General features: G+C 35.9%; 1 protein-coding gene across 1 annotated transcript; it reads right to left on the bottom strand.

Annotated features, from left to right (window-relative positions):
* Positions 1-762: 762 nt before the first annotated feature.
* On the bottom strand, positions 763-20937 carry LOC129272694 (uncharacterized). The gene is made up of 8 exons (XM_064107484.1): positions 20604-20937; positions 13996-14055; positions 12415-12684; positions 10839-10982; positions 9861-9960; positions 6101-6247; positions 4205-4266; positions 763-3018 (listed from the first exon to the last, which is right to left on the bottom strand). Exons 1-8 carry the CDS (start codon positions 20808-20810, stop codon positions 2500-2502), a joined length of 1509 nt encoding a protein of 502 aa, XP_063963554.1. The 5' UTR covers positions 20811-20937; the 3' UTR covers positions 763-2499.
* Between the last annotated feature and the right edge of the window lie 731 nt (positions 20938-21668).

Raw genomic sequence — 21668 nt, 5'->3', positions numbered from 1 at the left:
TTTTAATAAAATATTTACTGCTTAATATTCTATGCTCATTTATATTTGCATCTTCCCTTGATAAACAAAAACATGAAATGAGAAGGAAACCCTTGAACAAGCTGCATTCTTAAAAACAGAAAAAACAAAGAATAGGATTGACAGAAGTTTGAGAAAAGTTGAATAATAATAAAGTCATGAGCATCTGAATGTTGAGAACACTAATGCAATGGACATTATCCCATAGACAATATGACCAAGATATGCAATGTCAAACATGAAAAACTTCCCCAAATTTCTTCCCATGTGTTTCTGTACATGTATATGTCACTTCAATCCTCATATTTATGAAATTTATCGATAGATGCACCTGTGACAGTTTCATAGGAAGACATGTAATGCAGGTTCACAATACATATCATTGACAAAAAGATTGAGCTATCATTAGAAGAAGCAAGGAGAAATGTTTTAGGGGTACATATAAAAGAGGGGAGAGTCACTTACATGTAAGGTCAACTTGGGTCCTGTAACATATCGTGGCTGATATGTCATTCGGGTTCTCAGGCTACTAACAAGTGATCTAAGAAAGATGACATTTCTAAGGCGAATCTAACATCCATGTCACATATATTTGACCATGTATAATAAACCCAGACAAGAGGTGGCGCTATACCTCTTACAGGTCCCATCACTGAGAAAGGCTGGAGTCAGAAATTTTGAGGTAACTCTTCCGAGATTTCTTCGCGAGTTGTTATCACAAGGTTAACTTCTTTTTTTTTTTTTAATCAAAAGGGGAGAGTTATTCATGTGTGACATCCCACACCTTAGTCACATTGTCAGTGGAGGGTTCTCCAAAGCATTAGCGCCCTCAACATTCAAAAGCTCATAACTTTCAGTACTTTTTCTTTAAACTCTTCCTAAACTTTCAGTAAAATTATTCTTTGATTGTTCTATTTTCGCACAAGATAATCTGCACCAAAGGTTCCATTATGTATGTGACCATTTTTTTTTACAGATTTTTTTTGGTGTGAATAAACAAGCAAAAAATGACACAGATTCAAGATATCTGTCTGTAAAGATGTAAAAGAAACATTTGCAGATTGCAGAACAGCAATTAATTTCCAAGTTTATGAAACACCACCCTGAATTTATAGAAAATTTGTGTTGACTAGTACGTTAAAAGTAGAAATTCTATTTCTACTTCTCCTTCTCACTCTTCTTCTACTAGGTAGAAGCAGATGTGTACAAGAACATATATGTACGACTACAGCGTAGATCAGCACTTGCAAATGCCCACTGAGTAACCAAAATACCGGATATGCAACTCGAAATGTTGTAATGTTGTAATTACAACTAGAGCTCTGTACGAGAGCATAAACAGATCGCAGCACCAAATCTAGCCATCTCGCCCAAATTCACAAAGGTGGTTTTCAAAACCATCGGTTGAACCCATGGCTTACGTATGCAGATTTTCTGTATAAATTACGCATATTTACCGTGTCTATCAAATAATGTCCAATGTTGATGCACGCTTTTGTCAGTGTGCGAAATTGACACCCGTTGCCATGGTTATCCACGTTATTTTATTCATGAGTCCACTGTTTTAAATAAATGAGTCCACTCTTCAAACAGTGTACTCATGAATACAATAGCGTACTTAACCATGGCAACAGGCGTCAATTTCGCACACTTTGACAAAAGCGCGCATCAGCATTGGACATTTTTTTATATACACAGTAAATAAGCTTAATTTATACAGGAAATCTGCATAAACCATGGGTTCAACCGATGGTTTTAAAGACCACCTTTGAGAATTCGGGTCCTTGAGTTTTATCAATAAAATACTGAACTCAGGAGAGGAAATAAATGGCACATTGACAGTAAGGACCTAACCACTTCGGAAAAAGACACCAACTTTCTTTGAGTATAAAAAGGCCACACTACACCTATTGAGAATAATATGATACAAGGCCTTCTTGAAGAGTTGCATTGTGACTATACGTTCCTGTACAACATGCAACAACCGCTTCTTGTGTTACTGAGTTGGACACAATTAAGTGGGATGGTAACAAATCATATCATACAAGCATTATGGAAATATAGGCATGCAGTTATCATTAAATATTACAACCTCACCAACAAAACCTGACTCCAAACCTGACTGATGGCATGTCATTGGAAGTGACACTGGTCGGTCTGGAGTCAGACTCGCCAGCTTGACAGCAATAAAGAAGGTGGACATTCGTTAAACTCTGTCATCCTATATGTAGTAACACAGTATCCCATGGCTGCAAATCTCGCCAATTAACTTCCTGAACTCACATTACAGGGTACCTTCCCCTGGATCGGATCAAACAAGAATTACAGATCTAGCACGAGAGTTGAGATGAGACCGTTGCAACCGCTTTAAGTGACGTCGTACAGTCGTGAAGCTGTACACTCTAAGCTCATCGACGTCTAGTACATTGCAAATACGACTTTAATTCACACACTAACCCGTTGGTATCTTTGATCACGGCTTCAGGTGTCCTTGAGCAAGGCTTTCTCCTCTTCACAAGCCACTTCCTCTACAGGCTGCAGAGGAAAGGCCATCACAATCTTCTGTCTCTTTGTCCAGTGTAGATCAGGGTAGGGTAAGAACATCACCGCCGACCTCTCCCGCGGTACGATGATCTCAATGTTCTCGTAGACTCTGAAGTCCCGTAACCTGAAGATCAGTCCAAGGGCTGTGAAGACAAGGATCTCTGGAATCTCAAAGGTGACTTCCTTGACCCAGGTGAACTCGGAGAGGAACGTTGCCATGGTGGTGACGATGGCAAAGACCATGGTGTAAATGGCACAGACCAGCCGTAGCCTGAGGTAGATGTCCCGTTTCTTGATGAGTTGTTCCTTAAAGCCCAGTCCGTCCCTGAAGGTGATTTCCTTCTGTGTCATGATGGCTTGGGTGATCACGATCTGTCTGTTGATCAGCTCGATGTTATAGGAGCACCATTTGAGAGCACGATAGATAACAAAGACAATGCTGCACACAGCAAATGCCTGAAAATACAAAATATAAAGAAAGTGATAAAGTAGAAGTTCATCCCGATGAGTTGTTAATTTACAAAAGTTAATGGCATGGTGGTATCCTTAAAATGCTTAAGTAGACATATTTACGTATTAACATTCCCTTGATCTGTAAAGCACAGATTCCTACATGACCCGATAATTTCAAAATCATTAAAAGTTCAACAAAACAGTAGGTGGGATTGTGTCTATTATTTCGAATCCTGCATGAAAATTTACTCCCTACCTTCTATAAATTATATTATTATATAATGTAGATTATAATTACGATTCAAACCAGTGTTAAAGTAAAAAAAGAAAAGCCATCATGTGACCAGGGCCCCCGTCTTACAAAGAGTTACGATCGATCCAATCAATCGTAACTCTATGGAAAGCCATCAGGGTCATAATTTTTTCTACAAGGAATGTGCACATGGTCCTTTGTAGAAGCACAGCGAATTTTCAAGAAAACATTGAATGCATGAATATACATCATAGAAAATATTTTGAACAAACATGCATAATAGATGTTGGCGTTGCTGGCCGTCCATAGTTGTGATTCATCGGATCAATCGCAACTCTTTGTAAGACGGGGCCAGAGCTGCAAGGATCTCACATTTGTTATGTTCTAAGTTTTGACGTCATGTCAGGTAATACAACTGCATTATATTCACTGAGGTGCTATCACTCACTGCAAGTCACTTGCATAATCAGGTAGATTGCATGATTTACGCACTAGCTGTGTTTTCAATTCAGATCTGGAACAACTGTTGCAAGATTATCAAAAAGCCAATGCAGACCCTGATGGCAAATCTAAATAGATTAAATAATATATCAGGTGTTGCCTGGTCTATCTCTTTGATAACATTTCATCTTTCCTCAGAACCTCCTTTTTACCCTCAGCAATGTGCACTTCAGGCAAAATTTATATATTTACTTGGCAATATTGAACACTTGGGGGGGGGGGCATTAAATGTTACATTCAAACTATAGGTAGGCAATATCTGGGGACTGTTTCATGAAAGTCGTCAGCACTGACAAGTTTTCTTTCTCTGACTGTTATCATAGTAACAGTCAGAGGCCAGTGCTTCTCAGCAAATCACCAACCAAGGATTTCACTGAAATAGTCAGCACTGTCAATTTTCATGAAATGCATAATATTGATTTTCTAAATACTTACCATAAAATAGCTATGAACCCAGACCACACAGATCACAGACCCAAGGAAGGCAAGAAATAATACTGAAAATAAATATAAACAAAATAAGGATATGAACCATCAAAAATACAGAGTGTCATAGCATCACACACTATCATAGCAATTATATGTACCAACAGAAGGTGTTTCTCAAAGACTTTAGTGGCGCTGCAAGAAATCATATTTGTGTCCTAAATCCAATTAAAAGTCTGGAAATTATTTGCAAATCTGTACTTGAGCTTTCAATAAATACACATTCTTTCACTCAATTTCATCTTTAAAACTGCATTCGACACATGCATGATTTTTGTTCTGGGTAAGTTTCCTGTGTGAACTTCCTTTGTTTATATCTTGGAATATACTCATAACCAACTGATTGGCTTGGTGCCATGGCATTATCAGAAACTATTATCCAAACTTTGTAAAAAAAAACAACACTTGCATATGTTGTCGTCTAGGTGCATATGAATATGTAGAATCTGTTTTGGAGGAACAGTCTGAGAAGTATATAGTGTCTCAAATTGGTGAAGGAATTGAAATAACCTTCAAAGAAGATTTCCTGCTGAATATTTGAACATGCCAACAAAATTCCACCTCTAATCTATGTGATTTCATTACATTTTATATATTATGTGCCAAGATTGTGATTTGCAATCTAAAAAAAAAGCATATATCGGGCAGAAAAAACCCTAATGAAATAACAACCCTGAAATAGGATTCTAACATTACTGTTTATGGCACACGCTGCTCTTGATGCAATGACTTATAATTTGTTTCTATTATTCCAAATGCAGATTTTTTCCAATATAAGAAATAAGACACCCTTTTCAATATCATGAAGGCCCAAGAATAGACATTGAATTAAGAATAAAAGTTGTATGCAAAGGTCATGAGTAAGCCCATTGGGACTGTCTTTCATATTACGATGAGACACTGCATTTTTTTCTGATAACAATCAGTTACAAAAGGATTACAAACAGATGGAAATCTTTCCTTCCTTCTCTTGAATTTAAACATATGGAAATGCTTCCCTTTTCCTTCTGAATGTCTGCAGAAGGAAATTTTCCCCCATTTCCCTTTGAACTTCTAAACTGTGCATAGGATGCGCACTTATGATATCCATATTCCATTGCTACCAAAGTGTTTGAATGACAAAGGATCCCCATGCTTAAATAAAAGTAGTGAAACTTGGATACAGCGGTATTTGAAATAGGAAAACGGTGTCATCATATCCTGTATTAAATGCCATTTTCCTTTTAGATCAACTTTCAAAGATCAACAAAATGTAGTGAGTACAGCAAGTTTTGAAGCTGTAAATAAAATGAAATTTTGATAACTTTTTTATGAACACTGATTAGATGCTGGAGGTATGTTCGGCATTTTCGATTGTGCTTGATCCAACACCAGCACCAAACTTGAAATCATCCATTTTGTAATTAGCTCCAGAACAACTGTTGCAAAAGACCTTTCCTTTTGTTTTCGATTGGATAGGTACTCAATCATTGTTTTTTTTGTTTTTTTTCAAAGAAGGATGTCATGTACACTATAAGCTTGCCTGGCATACCAATCGATAATCGACTCTACTGAAGGAACCACTTTATACACCAGGTGATATGACTTGTGGGTTATGTTAATTCACAATTTATTGGGAGAGCTTCTATTACAGCCCACTCTAAACTATTGGCTACCACTTGACCCGTTGCCACCTACCAAACATGGCTGAACTGGGATAACAAGCATATTTTAAAATAACATGTGATTAATCATGCTCATCTCAGTGATTTCAAAGCAATATTCTGGTTTACGGCTGATGGCCTTTATTGACTCGTGCCCAAATTGTAATTACGAAATAGTTTGTTGGGTTTTGATTGTTCTCACCTGGTAGGAGCGCATGTCGAATGTTCCTGATCCTTGGCCTAACGACACACCAGCCTTCTGATGCCAGCATCATAGCCATGAATAGCATCGCTTGTTCTGCACTCCTCAGGACGTAGGATGTGATCTCTAGCCAACGACACTCAAGACCTATCCAGAGGGATACAACATCAAAGTTGACTTACATGCAGTATACAGTGAAAACATGGCTCTGGGTAGAGATTTTTTAGGGGTGTGCAGAACCCCCTGGAAAGTAGGTTGTATGCTATAATGTAGAGATTTGCCCAAAATCACCTTCAATTGGGAGTGAAAACCTTTTATGGACTAAGTTGGACGCTTTCAGCAGGTTTGAATGTACAGATGCCATAAATGGTTTATTATGCTATGGAAAGCACCTCACACTACTTATACCTTGGTCACATTTGTTCTACGGCGGCCGTACGGCGAGTCGAAAACAGCCGTTTTAACATTTTTTGTCCAACTACATATAGGTGGTTTGAATCAAAATTAATAAAACGGCTGTTTTCGACTCGCCGTACGGCCGCCGTAGAGCAAATGTGACCAAGGTATTACTGTCTTTAATTCAGCAACAAAGAGTCCAGATCAGAACAATATAGACCCAGCATCAAAACTGTGTTATTATGTCTAAAATAGCCTGTACTATTTTTATGAGGGCATGGTAACGGCTGGCGAAAATGTGTGAAATATTTGATGTTTGATGGGATCGCTTGTAGACAGTGCAAACGAAATTCCATGTAGCAACCTTTGATCACAGAGTCTGCACTAATCCAGAACCCAGTTCTTTAACCCCCCCTTTCACACGATAAACAAATCGTAATTTGAATGATGATTCCAATGAAAAATAAGGCTAATGACAAATATTTAGCACGTGTGAAACCAAACTAGAACATGATTAGAATCACGAACGCTAATCACAGTCACGATTACAATAGCAATCATCATTATACAATGATGATTCAAGATTCACGTGTGAAAAGGCCCAATTCTATTGAAGATAGCAGCATTCAAATTGTTTAGTCATTTGTGGATTCATTGGTGGATAAATAGTTTGCTTATATTCTGCACCCATAAATTCATGAAAAGGGTATCAAAGCCAAGAAATCTGAATTCCTCAAAGGTGTACTGTACTTTACCCAATGTTATATGCCACCTGGGGGGTGTTTCACAAAGATTTAAGTATGACTTAGAGTCGCGTTCAAATACTGAGTTGCGTACGGTATGAAAGGCTTGACCGCATTGGTCAGATCGTGTCATGAGGGCATGCACTATTGCATATCTATCAATAAAATTGCTCGTTGCATATCATGTACACGTCGGCATTTAAGTGCGACTTAGGTTATACTTAAATCTTTGTGAAACACCTCCCTGGTGATGGATTACCATTAGAGATGTATGTTAATATATTGTTTTACAGTCTGTCCCCTTTTTGGCTGACAATTTGTGAAGCACATGTATAAGCATGTATACATACAAACAAAAATCTTATCTGTAATATGTAAGTAATGATTGTTTATCATTAAATGTTATCTTATTCCTGGCATATGGTTTTATAACAGAGCACTCCTCAATGTCACACTGCTATTGACCCATTGTGCCCTTATGTTCATCTTAACTTTCACTGAACCACAGGAATTTCTAAATTATCTAATTCCATAACAGAATAAAGGGACCATCTATATGTAAAAACCACAACAGATTTGTATTAAAAAAAAGCCCTTCTCTTACCATATGGCACAACATGTAATAACAGTATCTACAGTACATGCAAGTTAGGTTTAGACCCAAAAGTAATGAAATGAAAATATGTTGACCAAAATCTCTGTGATCAATGAGATTTTGGTAAAAATATTTTCACATATGTATGTGCCTATATAACCTTACTTACCATACTTAAACAACAATGGCTTCAAATTCAATTAATCATACTGTGTGAAACTATATTAAGGCTAATATTTTAGCACTTCAAATGTTTTTGTGGTTCTAGCTATACTGATTCAACATCAAGAGTTGTTATTTTTACTTATTTGATTTTGTTTCATACACAGCAATGGCAATATGATCAAGTGGAATTAATCTTTGACTCGCAAAATTAGCGAAAATAAAACCATCACAACATTTTCAGTTCATACAGTAATTCACTACAGCTGTGCACCAAATAAATATGAATATTGAACTTGAGCATACATGTAGTAAACAACCTTCATTACTTTAATATGATAAGTATTAATAACAATAGGCCTATATATAAAATCAGGTCTGAACATGTTTTAGGGCTTGTTTCGTTTTGACGTTGCAGGAACGCCCTAAGCACCATACTTTCACGCACTGTATGCACGCAGAAACGCCCTTAGTTGCATTCATAAAGGCATTGCATAAGGGCGTTTCTGCATCGGTGAGGTGTGCGGAAGTGTGGTGCTAAGGGCGTTCCTACACCGACACGATGGTATGTAAACTTTCTGATTTGCATAGTTACCAATGCCAAATATTCAAAAGCATTATAAAGCAAATATGATTGGCAATTTGACAATTCAAAAGTAGGTAAAAACTCAGAGGTCAATTTTCTATTTTTGATATATCTCTTCACGTTTTCTAAAACTTTCAGGAGAAATTCATATTCGTATTCAACGAGACTATTGAGCTATGAAAACATGAATAGGTACCTTGGAATTGTCATAGAAGCACAAAAGGTCAAATTTACCACCATATTATATTTCCATACAATGGCCAAACAATACCATTTCACCAGTCTGTTCAGCCACTTCTAGGATTGCCTGAATTTTGCTCAGGAATGATATTGTCCTAAATTCTTAGGTTGATTATATTTGAAGGAAGAATGGAGGTGAATCGATTGTTATGATACATTGGAGGTGTTTTGATCCTCAGGGGCTTTCTTTTTTTTCTTTTTTTAAACACTTATTATTTGCATAACCTTGATTCATACTTGGCACAAGTAATATACAAATAATATCTGTAAAAGATTAAAAGTAGGTCTTCATACAAAGGTTATGATATTGTTTATGTACATGTATTATTTTTTTTTTGCTCATGAATGTACATGTAGGTCTTTCACAAAAGAATATTTCATCATCGGCCACAGAGATGCCCCTTGTAATTCAAAGAACTAGAAAATTTATGGAGTACATTTAATATCATTAAATGTGTTGGTGTGTATAATTGAGGCAATAAATGCACAATAATAATACACTACTTCCCTGAAATTTGAGATTTTCCAGATAATATTTTATCTAATAATTGAAGATTAAAGGAAAATAATAATATATATTAATTTCCAGGGGTGAATTCACATTAAAAAAAAAAAACTTCGTTAAAAGGAAGATAGCAGATGCAGATAAAATAAAGTGAATAAAAATTGTGCACACGTTGCTAGTTTGAGTAGAAAGTAAATGAAAATTGATTCGAGTCATTAATTTCATAATTTTGCTTGGGGATTAGAATAATTACATAACCTTGTTAACTTTGAAATAGTCCAAACACCCTCGAATTATTATATTTCAGGCATGTTACAACTGTTCCAAGGGTTCTTCATACGTGCAATTCTTAAATGCCTTTAACTTGTGTGTTATATATCATTATTATCATCATCATCATCATTATCATTTTTATTATTATTATCATTATCATGATCATTATTATTACTATTATTATTATTATTATCATTATTATTATAATATTATTATTATTATTAATATTATTATACACTTTATAATCTAGCAATAAATACCTGTTGCATTGATGAATTCCCATCTAATGATCAGAATCACGATGATGACGAACTTGAGAGCTGGAGCTACAAACAGCAACTTGTGGAGAGCATTGGAGTACTGGAAAAAGAAAGGAAGAAGACAAATTTGCTCACCTGTTATTAGTGATGAATGAAAGAACCACTGTGATTGGATCCTGGTAGGTGTATTCTAGTCTACCGGTACAGACCTTTCATTTTCGCAATTCGCATGGTGCATAATGCAGAGTCTGAGGTAGTGAGACAGGGGCCTGTTGCAGAAAGAGTTGCGTTTAAACGCAAGCCAAAAAATCAATCGCAATTCCCAAATGCGTGCTTTTGATTGGTTGAAAATCAAGTTCCGCATGATTTTTAGAGTTGCAATTGATTGCAACTCTTTCTGCAACTATGCAACTATGTACTCTGGCTGTTTGGAGTCTAGTCTTAACTCTAGACATAGTATAGTTCACTAAATTGTCAAACTTGAGTCTGTACTTATAGACTAAGTATTCAGCCAAGTGCATACGAGCTTGGGTAAATTTACAAACAAAGCATTTAGAAATCAAAGCCAGTCAATATGGTTTTTTCCCACTGATAATATACCAAACAATTCTCATGACATTGTGGCATAAAATTACACAAAAATTTTCAAAGTAAACATCTGTGAAATGATTTTGGAAATCGACTTAGTTTGCAAAAATACAGATAACATCAATATGGATATTTCCGTTCTCATATTTCATTTCTTTGTTTAACAGTCTTTCTTTTACATTTATTCATTCATACATTTGATATTGTTTTATAAATACATTTATATATACATGTATATATTGATCAATTTGTTCATCTATTCACTTTCATTCACATTATTCCCTTATTTACCTATCCATTAGTTCATACTTTATTCCTCCATCTTATTCATCATTCATTGATTTCAATCTATTTTGTTCTCATTACTTTCGTTTCATGGGAATAACTCACCCAGTAATACTTGATCCAGTTGACGATCCATATGAAGAGTAACGTTCCCCAGACAACAATGAGTACTTTATGAATCAGTAGCAGCGGCTCTTCACCCTGGCTGAGGTGGCTGTGCCCATTGTTATTCATCAGGGTCAGGTTGGCCTATGGATAAAATAGAACATTAGTTTTATCCGGACAGCTGATATCAACACATATGATTATTCAATGGAGAGAACAGGAAGGAGGACCTGTCAACTATCACATGGTGCTTCCTATGAACTGGATATGTGGGGTGAAAGAAAACTGACAGATAAAAGGAGCAGAAGAGGGGGAAGAATACGTTGGAGGAATTAATAATGTGAAGAAGTTATTGGCAAATTAAATGTTAGAGCAATAGACCTTCTGCATATGATGGCATAATCTCATAGCGCCCTCCCTCAGAGGATATAGGAATATGCATGTAAGTGGAGTTGTCAGAGATGTGCCAGCGGCAGATTACCAACCCTAGACAATGGCTTCACCTTCTAGAATGGTGACCCAATGATGTCAATGCATGTCTCAATAAAAAGATGAATGCAATAGTTCATGCAGGTTTCATGAAATGGAGCCATGATTTTTCTTGACCAGCAATAGTCCATTGTTTTCCCCCTTTTCTTGCAACCTTTGGCCTCACCCTATATACTTCTCCATAATGTAATTACCAAGGTTCTATGTATTCAGCTTTTCCACATAAACTCATTCATGCATTCAAACAGGGGCCCATAGCAAACAATTCTCCATCAAAAGGGGAATCCATCCTTGGCAATAAAATGGTTTGCGCGAAAGGACAAAGAAAAGGAAAATAGAATGATGAAAGTTTGAAAGGAAAGATCACTATACATGTACATGCAGTGTGTGACTACCTGGTTATCTAAGACTGGAGAGTAGATAATGAAGATTTTGCTAAATTTTTGTTTGATAAAATCCATATATTGAAGGGAAGTTTTAAGAGACGGAGCTCAAAACCATCATAATTACATGAATCAGAAAAATTCCTCCAAAGTCATTTGAATTACAACTAATTTGTGTGTATAACATATTTTTTTAAAGAAGCAAGCTGGATTACAATGGGATATCCATATCCAGAAGAAATAATGTTTTCTTTATTTTTTTTTCATGTCATAGATCACAGTGTCTTTGTACATTCAAATCATCGTATGATAAATCTAGATAAATGCATTCACTCAACAATGCTTTTATTTGTTTTAATCTTTTCTACTTGATTTAGGAAAAACAAAACAGAGAACCTTTCTAAGCCAGCATGATTTGACTGTATGGTTAATACCTCGGTCACATTTGCTCTACGGCGGCCGTACGGCGTGTCGAAAACAGCCGTTTTAACATTTTTGTACCAGCTACATATAGGTGGTTTGTATAAAAATGAATAAAACGCCTGTTTCCACTCGCCGTACAGCTGCCATAGAGCAAATGTGACCGAGGTATAAGAGTAGGAACTTGGTATGCTACAAAGGAGTACTAGTGACTGAAGCTCTTAAAAGAGAAAGGTTTTAAAAAATCCTTGTTTATGAATTCCATCTCAATCAAGCCAATTTACCCAGCATGGTTCCTGGTTTTGTTGGGTGTGTGTTCCGTTGAACGCTCCTTGCCACGGGCACTGGAGTAACATGAACTTATAGTACTCCGGCTCTCGAAAGAGAGCGTTCAGCCTCCACGAGTGACAGGGGTTCCCCGTCTTGGCTTGGCGGCGATCGGTGCACAGAACTTGGAGACTCTTGCAGAATCGGGTAGGCTTCTGGGAGGAAAATCCATTGTACTGCAGTGACTCGCAGACGGAGTTCAGACGACTTGTTCTTGGCTCAAGTACCTTATTAAACATGAAGGAAAAGAAATTTGATTAGGGACGATCACTGGCATAATACAGATGGGAGGGGGGGGGGCTCCCATTTGAAAAAGAGAAAAAGGAAGAGGTGAAATATGATATTATTTTCTGATGGGTATTTCAAAATACATTTATAACATAATTATATCATTGTATTAAAAAGTTAACAAATTTTGCTTGCTTGCATATTTTTAGAAATTTTGCTCCAATATGCCATGCCAAGCCCCTGCAAAACATTTTGGCTCATTACCCTACTATAAAGGATGATTTATTATCATTTAACCAACAGAAGATTAAGTTCCTTACATAATGAACAATATACATGTAATGTGGGGGTTTCACTTTGTTGTATAATATCAGACCTTTTCACTATTGGATCTCTAACCTATTGGACCCAAAAGGGGTATCAATTTATCCAGTTTTCAGCCTACATCAGACTTTAAAATTGCTTGGACAGTGCATTGACCCATTAGACGTTTTCGCTATTTGATCTCTAACCTATTGGACCCAATAGGGGTTTCAATTTATCCAGTTTTCAGACTTGAAAATTGCTTGGACAGTACATTGACCCATTAACTGACATGTGGCCATTTTATTTTTATGATAATCCTGAATGTAATGATATTAGACCGTTTTAAAAAAAATGCATTAGAGATCATTTACATGTAAAGATTACAGTGTAACTGCATGAGCCTAATAACAATTTTCACATACAAGTAGGACTATACATGCGCATGTGATTAATGTATCAAATCATGAGACCTAAAACAGATGCAACCAAAAATATATAACCCCCCCCCAAAAAAAAAAGACTAACTTAAAAAAATAATAAACTAGCAAACGAACGAATGAACGAATAAAAAAATAGTAATAATTAAATAAATAAATGAATGGATAAAGAAATGAATATACAGGTTGTATAAATGAATAATTCAATGAATAAACAAATGAATGAATAAATGAATAAAGAAATAAATAAAAAATGAATAAATAAACAAACAAATAAATTGGGAGCCTGTTGCAGAAAAAGTTGTGTTTAAACAGAACTAAAAAAAAAACTCAGTACAAATCCCTAGTACGAGCATTTCATTGGTTGAAAATCAAGTTGCATTTGATAGCAAATCTTTTAGCAAAAGGCCCCACGGGGATGTTTCATAAAGCTGTTCGCGAGTGACTTTAGAATGACTGGTGATCCTTTCTTGTGGTCCTAAGACACGATCACCAGTTATTCGTAGAGTTGCCCATAACTTAGTTACAAACAGCTTTATTAAACATCCACCAAGTTTGTCAGCTTACCTCTCTTAATTCTTGTGACGTGCAGGTAAGAAGCCATAGATCAGGCCTTGGACCATTAATCTATAACAAGAATGAGCAAAAGATGTTATTCACTGATGTAACTTATTTCAAGCACTACATGGATGTCAAACTTCCATTTCTTGAATACATGTACATCACATTGCTAATTGATGTTACATTGATCTATCCTACATGTACAGCTCTGCCTATGGTCTTGGTAAAAATAACTGATGTACTCAGCATAATTAATTAATTAATCATTAATTTTGAGCATCTCTATAAACACACGATACATGTATGGGGGACAGATACCCACGTTTCTGCATGTTTCAATGACATTGTGATCTCAATAAACATTCAAATGCTCAAAACTTTCTAAATATTAATTTTCTCACACTTTCATGGATTTGTTTATTTGACAGGGTAACTTATTCCATGGGTTTAATTCTCCTTTAAAGCTTCTGAAATCATTCAATTTGACTGACTGATCTAGGAAACTTGTTGGGAAGTTCACCCTAATAATTTGGTTTTAATCAAGGCAGAAAACATTGCTGAAGGCTTGATGAAAATACTAAAAGAACATGACACTTTTATTTTGTTTTTTATTTTGCAGCGTCACAGAAAGCAGCTCCCCCATACTTTATGTGATAGATTCCCACAAATTCAATTTCTTTAAAGAAATGAAGGTGAATTTATTTGTGCAGGGATATCATGCATCATCACACACATCACTTTACATTTATACCCCATTCTGTTATAAAAAAAAAATTGTATTCATCACGTTCCATTCAAAATTCGAATTTAGGGAATTTATAATTATGGAGAGCTACTCACATATGACATCAAAATTAAAGCTTTGAAAATTTTCTTGCTGTATTCTCATCAAAACTTCAATAATTTAGTTTATCTTATTTTTCAGTTTTGATTATACTCACTTTATTATGAGGGTGAAATTCCCCTTTAATTACAATAAGGGCCCAGGTGTGAGAGTTTGTATACATACAATTTATTCTAAGAACTACATGTACATGTACAAATTGTAAGGATGGTTGATGAAAATTAAGGCCTGCGGGAAGAGTTGGGAGGGGGTTGCTGTCTGTTAATTAGGATGTACATGTAGGTCATCAGAACTATGTCACAGAAGAACTGTAGTAATGAAATCAAGTCAATGTCAGCAACAAGTGCACTAATGACTCCTGACCAGGTGGGTGTTTCATAAAGCTGTTCGTATGAAGTTAAAAGCGACTTTAAGAACGACTGGTGATCCTTCTAGTGGCAAATGGTATATTCATTGGCGATGGTTTAGCGCGTACATGTAAGAAAGATTCACCAGTCGTTCTTAAAGTCGCTCTTAACTTACGAACAGCTTTATGAAGCTGCCCCCAGGCATCAATAAGTGGGCATTTGGAAAAAATGTACTGAGCAGAAAACTGGGTAATTAAAGGATCTCTCGATCCTGAATGATCGCTCGGTCAATCTACATGTAGTTTGTTTTGTTAATTGTTTGGTCAATTTATTGTTTCTCTATGCAATCTACACTGTAGTACATACATGTACATGGGAGAATAAATCTTCAACTTTATAAATTCTGTACCAATTACAACTAAGCTACATCTATGTAGTGTGAACATCCCCAATTATGTATTTCTCATTAAGACACTTTTTCTTATAAGACGCTGTTCCCTGGTATCTGAAGCAGAAGAGTGTACGCAGGTGCACAAAGTTAGTTAGCGAGTAGCCGATTACCTTTATTTCGAAAAGGGGGTCACTTGTTACGTCAAATACGTAGGTCATGCAAATCTGTGTCAAATTAAAGAACTAGCCCACACATTCTGAGTGATACATGTAGCAGGGGCAGCGCTTAAGGCAAATGATAGTTCAAGAAGTGAATGAGAAAAAAAGGAGAAAAAACATAAAACTTTGAAAAAGAGAGCCTGTCTGGATTGTGTACATTATGTAATTCAACCTCTATTATTCAACTTAACTTTCAAAGAAAAAGTATTAGTACTAATCAAAATGTTCTTGAACTTTTATAAAGCTTGCTTTCAGTTTAAACCAATTTGTTTAAAAACAACATGCAATCCAAGAAAACCTAGAATATTGTGATTTCTTCCTAGATCCTTGGATAACAAACACCCACTTTATCCTTGGTGAGTACTCTCAAACTGTATCAGGGGCATGCTTCAGTCTCTCTCCAATTAGGCCTTTGACTACACATGCTTGTTATGTGACTTTACAGCATTCAATTCTCTTTACAACATATCTGAAGGGACAGGGTGCTACATAAGCACTTGCCTGATTGCCCGTGTGAAGTGAATGAGAAAAAAAAAAGGAGAAAAAAAATAAAACTTTGAAAAAGAGAGCCTGTCTGGATTGTGTACTTTATGTAATTCAACCTCTATTATTCAACTTAACTTTCAAAGAAAAAGTATTAGTACTAATCAAAATGTTCTTGAACTTTTATAAGGCTTGCTTTCAGTTTAAACCAATTTGTTTAAAAACAACATGCAATCCAAGAAAACCTAGAATATTGTGATTTCTTCCTAGATCCCTGGATAATAAACACCCACTTTATCCTTGGTGAGTACTGTCAAACTGTATCAGGGGCATGCTTCAGTCTCTCTCCAATTAGGCCTTTGACTACACATGCTTGTTATGTGACTTTACAGCATTCAATTCTCTTTACAACATATCTGAAGGGACAGGGTGCTACATAAGCACTTGCCCGATTGCCCGGGGCAAGTCAAAGTTAGAGTCGGCAAGTGTTTTGAAGTAAAGACCATGCAAAACTACTTGCCCGAATTGGGCAAGCAAAATTCTCACAGTAGAATGACCAAAATTAGGGTCAATATGATATCAACCTTAATTTTGGTCATGGCACTGGCAGGTAGATCAGTTCATGTCAAAAGAGAGAAAAAGGTCAATGGTTTATATAAACCACAGAACTTTCTTTTGAAGAGCTAAAACTTTTTTTCAAGGATTTTTTGGGCAAGTGAAATAGATTTTTGGGCAAGTATATTCCAACTATTTGAAAATTTACTTGCCCGGTGGGGCAAGTGCTTCTAAAAAGTTATGTAGCACCCTGGGGAATTGGAAAATTTGCACGTTGACTGAAGAAAATTATTCAACATGGCGATAGCCGAATGTGCCTCCCCGGTTTCAAGTAAATGACAATTTAAGCATTTTTAAAAGTAATTTTTAACATGATGTGCTTGATGCACGTTATTATAAAATGTATCAGACCAGGTTTAGGACTAAAAATACTTGACAATACCTTCCCAATTTGCCTTTCAGGTTAAGTTCTCACTTAACAGAATCAACACTTGCATCCCTAGATATAATTCTCCCAAATTGAAGAATGATAAGTTGAAATTTAAAAAATATCATGTCTTCATCAAATAACATTACAAGTCAATAAAGTCTCTTTAACCTTGAATGTGAAAGAGGTCCATGAACCTCAAGAAAGGAAATGTTTCTTTGGAATTTTGTATATTCAAATCAACTACCCGGTACTCAGAGCTTCTTTAAGGACTTATCAGTTTGAATTTACTATTATTGATGTTTGAGATAGATAAAAGTATCAAAATATCTGATAAGATCACAAATAACAGGAAGCATGCCAAGAGACATTTCCTTTGATCTGATCCCTGGATCCTTTGGAAAGCCTCTGAGGAAGATGAAGAGTTTGAACAGTACTCCGGTTCAGAGTGGATAACATGGATTTACACTGATATGAAATATAAAAATATAGGGAATATATTTAAAAACATGTTGGAATACAAATGTAGCTCCATTTCAATCATACAAATATAGATAGGTACTACATAATACAAGGGACAACAAAATACGTAGAAATATCTCCTACCCTCAATTTTGAGGGAAAGTTTACTTTGTACCCTAATTTTCATGAAGATTTTTATGTAAATTGTTACTTGAAAGATTTGGTCTGAACTGACATATTTTTCATCTTATTCCTAAAAAATGGTGTCATATTGTTCAGGGCAACAAGCCACTTCAATTAAAAGTTGGTTTGGAAATATCTATTTACATACATGTTCTTTTTTTTTTGGTAAGAAATTCTGAGAAAAAAAAGACCCGATTTCTTTGCCCCCCCCCCTATTTATTAAGTTTCCCAAACCACATACAAAATAACATATATTGGTCAAATTCCTGCCATATAAATCACCCTACCATCCCCTCCCCCACACTCAATCCCCAGGATTCTAGGTCGGATACAAATTTAGATCAATGCATGTCAATAAAAGATTATTCAAATTACATTGACGGAACAGGGGTAGGCCTACATACAAGAATGTGTATGATGTCCTACATCTGTTATGGTGTGGTGTGTTTAAAGCAGTGGGAAATATATACAATTTCTTAAAAATACATGTACCTTCACATGTGTTCACATGATTCGTAAACTTAGTGCCTGACACTACAACCCCACTAAATAGAACTTTTTTTCCATTTTGGTACAAAAAGTATTTCTCAAGCATAAAATGAGCTGAAAATTTCAGGATATAAAATTTACATGTACATGTATGTACCAGCTTTCTTGTAAGCTTGTAACAATTACTGAAGAGAAGTGTTCAAAAACATTTTTCCCCCTATTACAGTTACATGTAGATGAAACCATTACCAGATGAAGTTTTTAATATTCTTTATGTAAATTCAAACTTTTCACAAAGAATCCATGTACATTGAAAAAAAATTCAATGGTCACTACCCTTTTGTCACTCGCCCAATGTACAAGGTTATGCTCTTTTGTAAGATATCAACAGAACATGCATGTAAGCAAAATAAATAAGCTTTGCCATGAAAGCTAATCCTCGATCTAGTTGAGGCAGTGCTGCACCAGCCTGAGTATGCTCAATCTCGAGATTTTAGCCCGATGGGCCCTCTCCGCGATTAATCTCGAGATTCAAGAAATCTCCACCAGCGCAAGAAGAGCAACTTGTGCGCGAGCGAGGCATCAATGCATTATGGTGAATTAGCGGGATAATTCATAAACAGCATGCTATTTTGCAAATAATCCTAAGTTGACTTGGGATTGCAATCCAGCGAACTATCCCGATTATTGCGTCTCCATTACAAATCATATCGAGATTGTTCAGATCGGGATTTTGGTGGATCAGAAATAGGATGATTATTCAAAATCTCGGGCTGGTGCAAACGGACCTTGTGTTTGTTTAGAGCACTTGTTCACTGCTACCATCCTGTCTGTGGAGAATCTACAGGTAGGACTATGGTATGCCAATGCTGTATTGAGCACACACTTTAAAAAATCATTAAAATATCACTTTTGTGACCAAAATTATCAATTTCCATACAGTTGCAATTCAATTTTCAATAGTAACTAAGAATAATTTTTGTATTGACCAGAGCACTCAAAAACTTGAATTTTGTGCATATTTTTGTGTACGCCCTCTATTGGTGGAAAGTAATATGGCAAGAACATTTTCATTTTTCAAGCTCTATTTTTAATAAAGAAAAAATAATTTAAAGAATCAAATTTACCTAAGAGCCAAGTTATACTGTATAATGAAAAGCTGTAATGGAAACTGACAGTGTAAAAAAAATCAAGCATTTGTCCAAAAGAAAAAGAGAAAAAAATCCAAACATTGTCAACCTTATTTTGCCACACATAGAGATGTAACTGAGAACGAGGTTATATCATAACCTTGTTCATTGAATGAGTGGTCTAGAGTAGAGTTGTAATAGGGAAATGAACACAAATATATTTTCTATACCGCCAAATGACCCGATTCAACATCACAGCTCTTCAGAGGGTAGTCTGGACATGCATGGGGAGCAGTTGTGCAACACCAATGGGTCGATCACTGAGCTGAACGATCGAAACACTACTGTCCGACTCTCTGTTCACCCCAACAATTGCGCAATGATTTTCCATGACACAAAGAAAAGATGGCAGTGACTGTATTACTGTACCATCACCTACGTTTTCTTGCGGTTCCCAGAAATATATTCGGTCTACCATTTCTTGAAGAAATATCAGATTTCAATAATTAATCACTTTGTCAAAAAATGCAGAATTATTACATTTCTAATTTACCACCTGCTGGTGAAAGATGGTTTCCCTGATCTTGTTTACCCGAGTTATTTCTTTCTCTGTAGGGTAAACACTTTGGAAAGAAATCTTGCATTAGCAAGTTATCTTTATTCTCTATTATTATGCGTCTCTAGCCAACTTACGTCACGACTCATGAGGACTGAAAACCAATGTTAATTGTCGTACACAGAATGAAATTTAAAAAAAAGATGAGTGGGCAATGACCATGTACTGCTATCTCCTTAAATCAAATCTTAATGAGATTGTGATGTTATAGACCATTAGCTTTGTACCTTGAGCCGAGACATTTCTATTTTTGTTGTAATCTCATGAATCTAGTAGATCTAGATCATCATCAAACAATTTACGATGAGAAACGTGCTAGTTTACATTACATGTTTACGGTACGGTATATGTAGCTCTCAATTTTTTTTCTTTAATTTCAATATTTATCATTTTGTCAAAATAATGACTTGAATCAAAGGTTCTTTATGTTAGTATGTTACCTGTAAAAGTAGAGAAATTACACACTGACCTCGTATAATGGGCAAGTTGCATGAAACTCCAGTGTTCCTGTGTTATCGAAGCCAAAACCGTCGGTGCGAAGTCGAAGTGCCTCAACACTGGCTTCTTCGGAATCGTAAACGAGTGTGACATTATGGTAGAAAATCCTCCCTTCTGATCGCCAGATATTCACCGAGAAGGCAAAAATTAGACCATAACACGCCAGTACTCTGTTCATGATTCTCCGTGCCTCGGTGTCATTCTCTGAAGTAAAGTGAAATTGTTTCCGAAACGGTTTAATACTCGCCGTCAAATCAAGAGTTAAGGATCAGCTGTTAACATTCTGAACGATCAAAGCATCAATCGACCTTTCCGCTAATCATATGCGCTTTCTATGTAAATGAGTCTTTAACTTGGGTCAGTCTATTATTAAATAGGGATATTGATCTGTTGAGAAATCGTATTGATATTAACCTGGGAAAATCAGCCACATTCAAATATATATAAGTAATACATTGATTAATATTGTATCAGTATTTTCATTTATGCATTAAAATATGATACAAAAAGGTGAATTTATATCATCTAGTTTATTTATTTCCCCCTTAAGTCTAATTGATGTTCGTTTCGGCTTGACACAACAACAATCGACCTTTGGACTCAGTCTCAGTCCCCAGGGCAAGGGCCTAAAGTACGGGACTCCCGGGACTGACTGAGGGGAATTTATATCTATTTCTAGAACCATTAGTTGATTTGCAATTTAGTTTTATGAATTAATTAAACCGTGTGAATCACAAATGGAGTACAGGCCTCGATATTCTTTGATCGATATATGATGATTAAATATGAAAAAGACAGATTTACACTTAATAAATATAGTTCACCCATATTACTGAGATTTAGTTTGAAAGGGATTTAACCCTTGCGTCAGAGAGATAAAATGTTATACACACATTCTATCTTCAGACGCCATGATGATACATATAGGTACCTAAAACGCGATACGCGAGATAATTAGAGGCGAGCTGCGATCAAATTTGCCTCCTTATCCACCCTCCACTTTTCCTCATGTCAACGCAATTTGTTTACCAAACGA

Source organism: Lytechinus pictus, chromosome 12 (genome assembly GCF_037042905.1).
Source record: "Lytechinus pictus isolate F3 Inbred chromosome 12, Lp3.0, whole genome shotgun sequence".
Taxonomy (NCBI): Eukaryota; Metazoa; Echinodermata; class Echinoidea; order Temnopleuroida; family Toxopneustidae; genus Lytechinus; species Lytechinus pictus.
The sequence above is the reverse complement of the archived record's forward strand: the minus strand, read 5'-3'. Positions and strand labels throughout refer to the sequence as shown.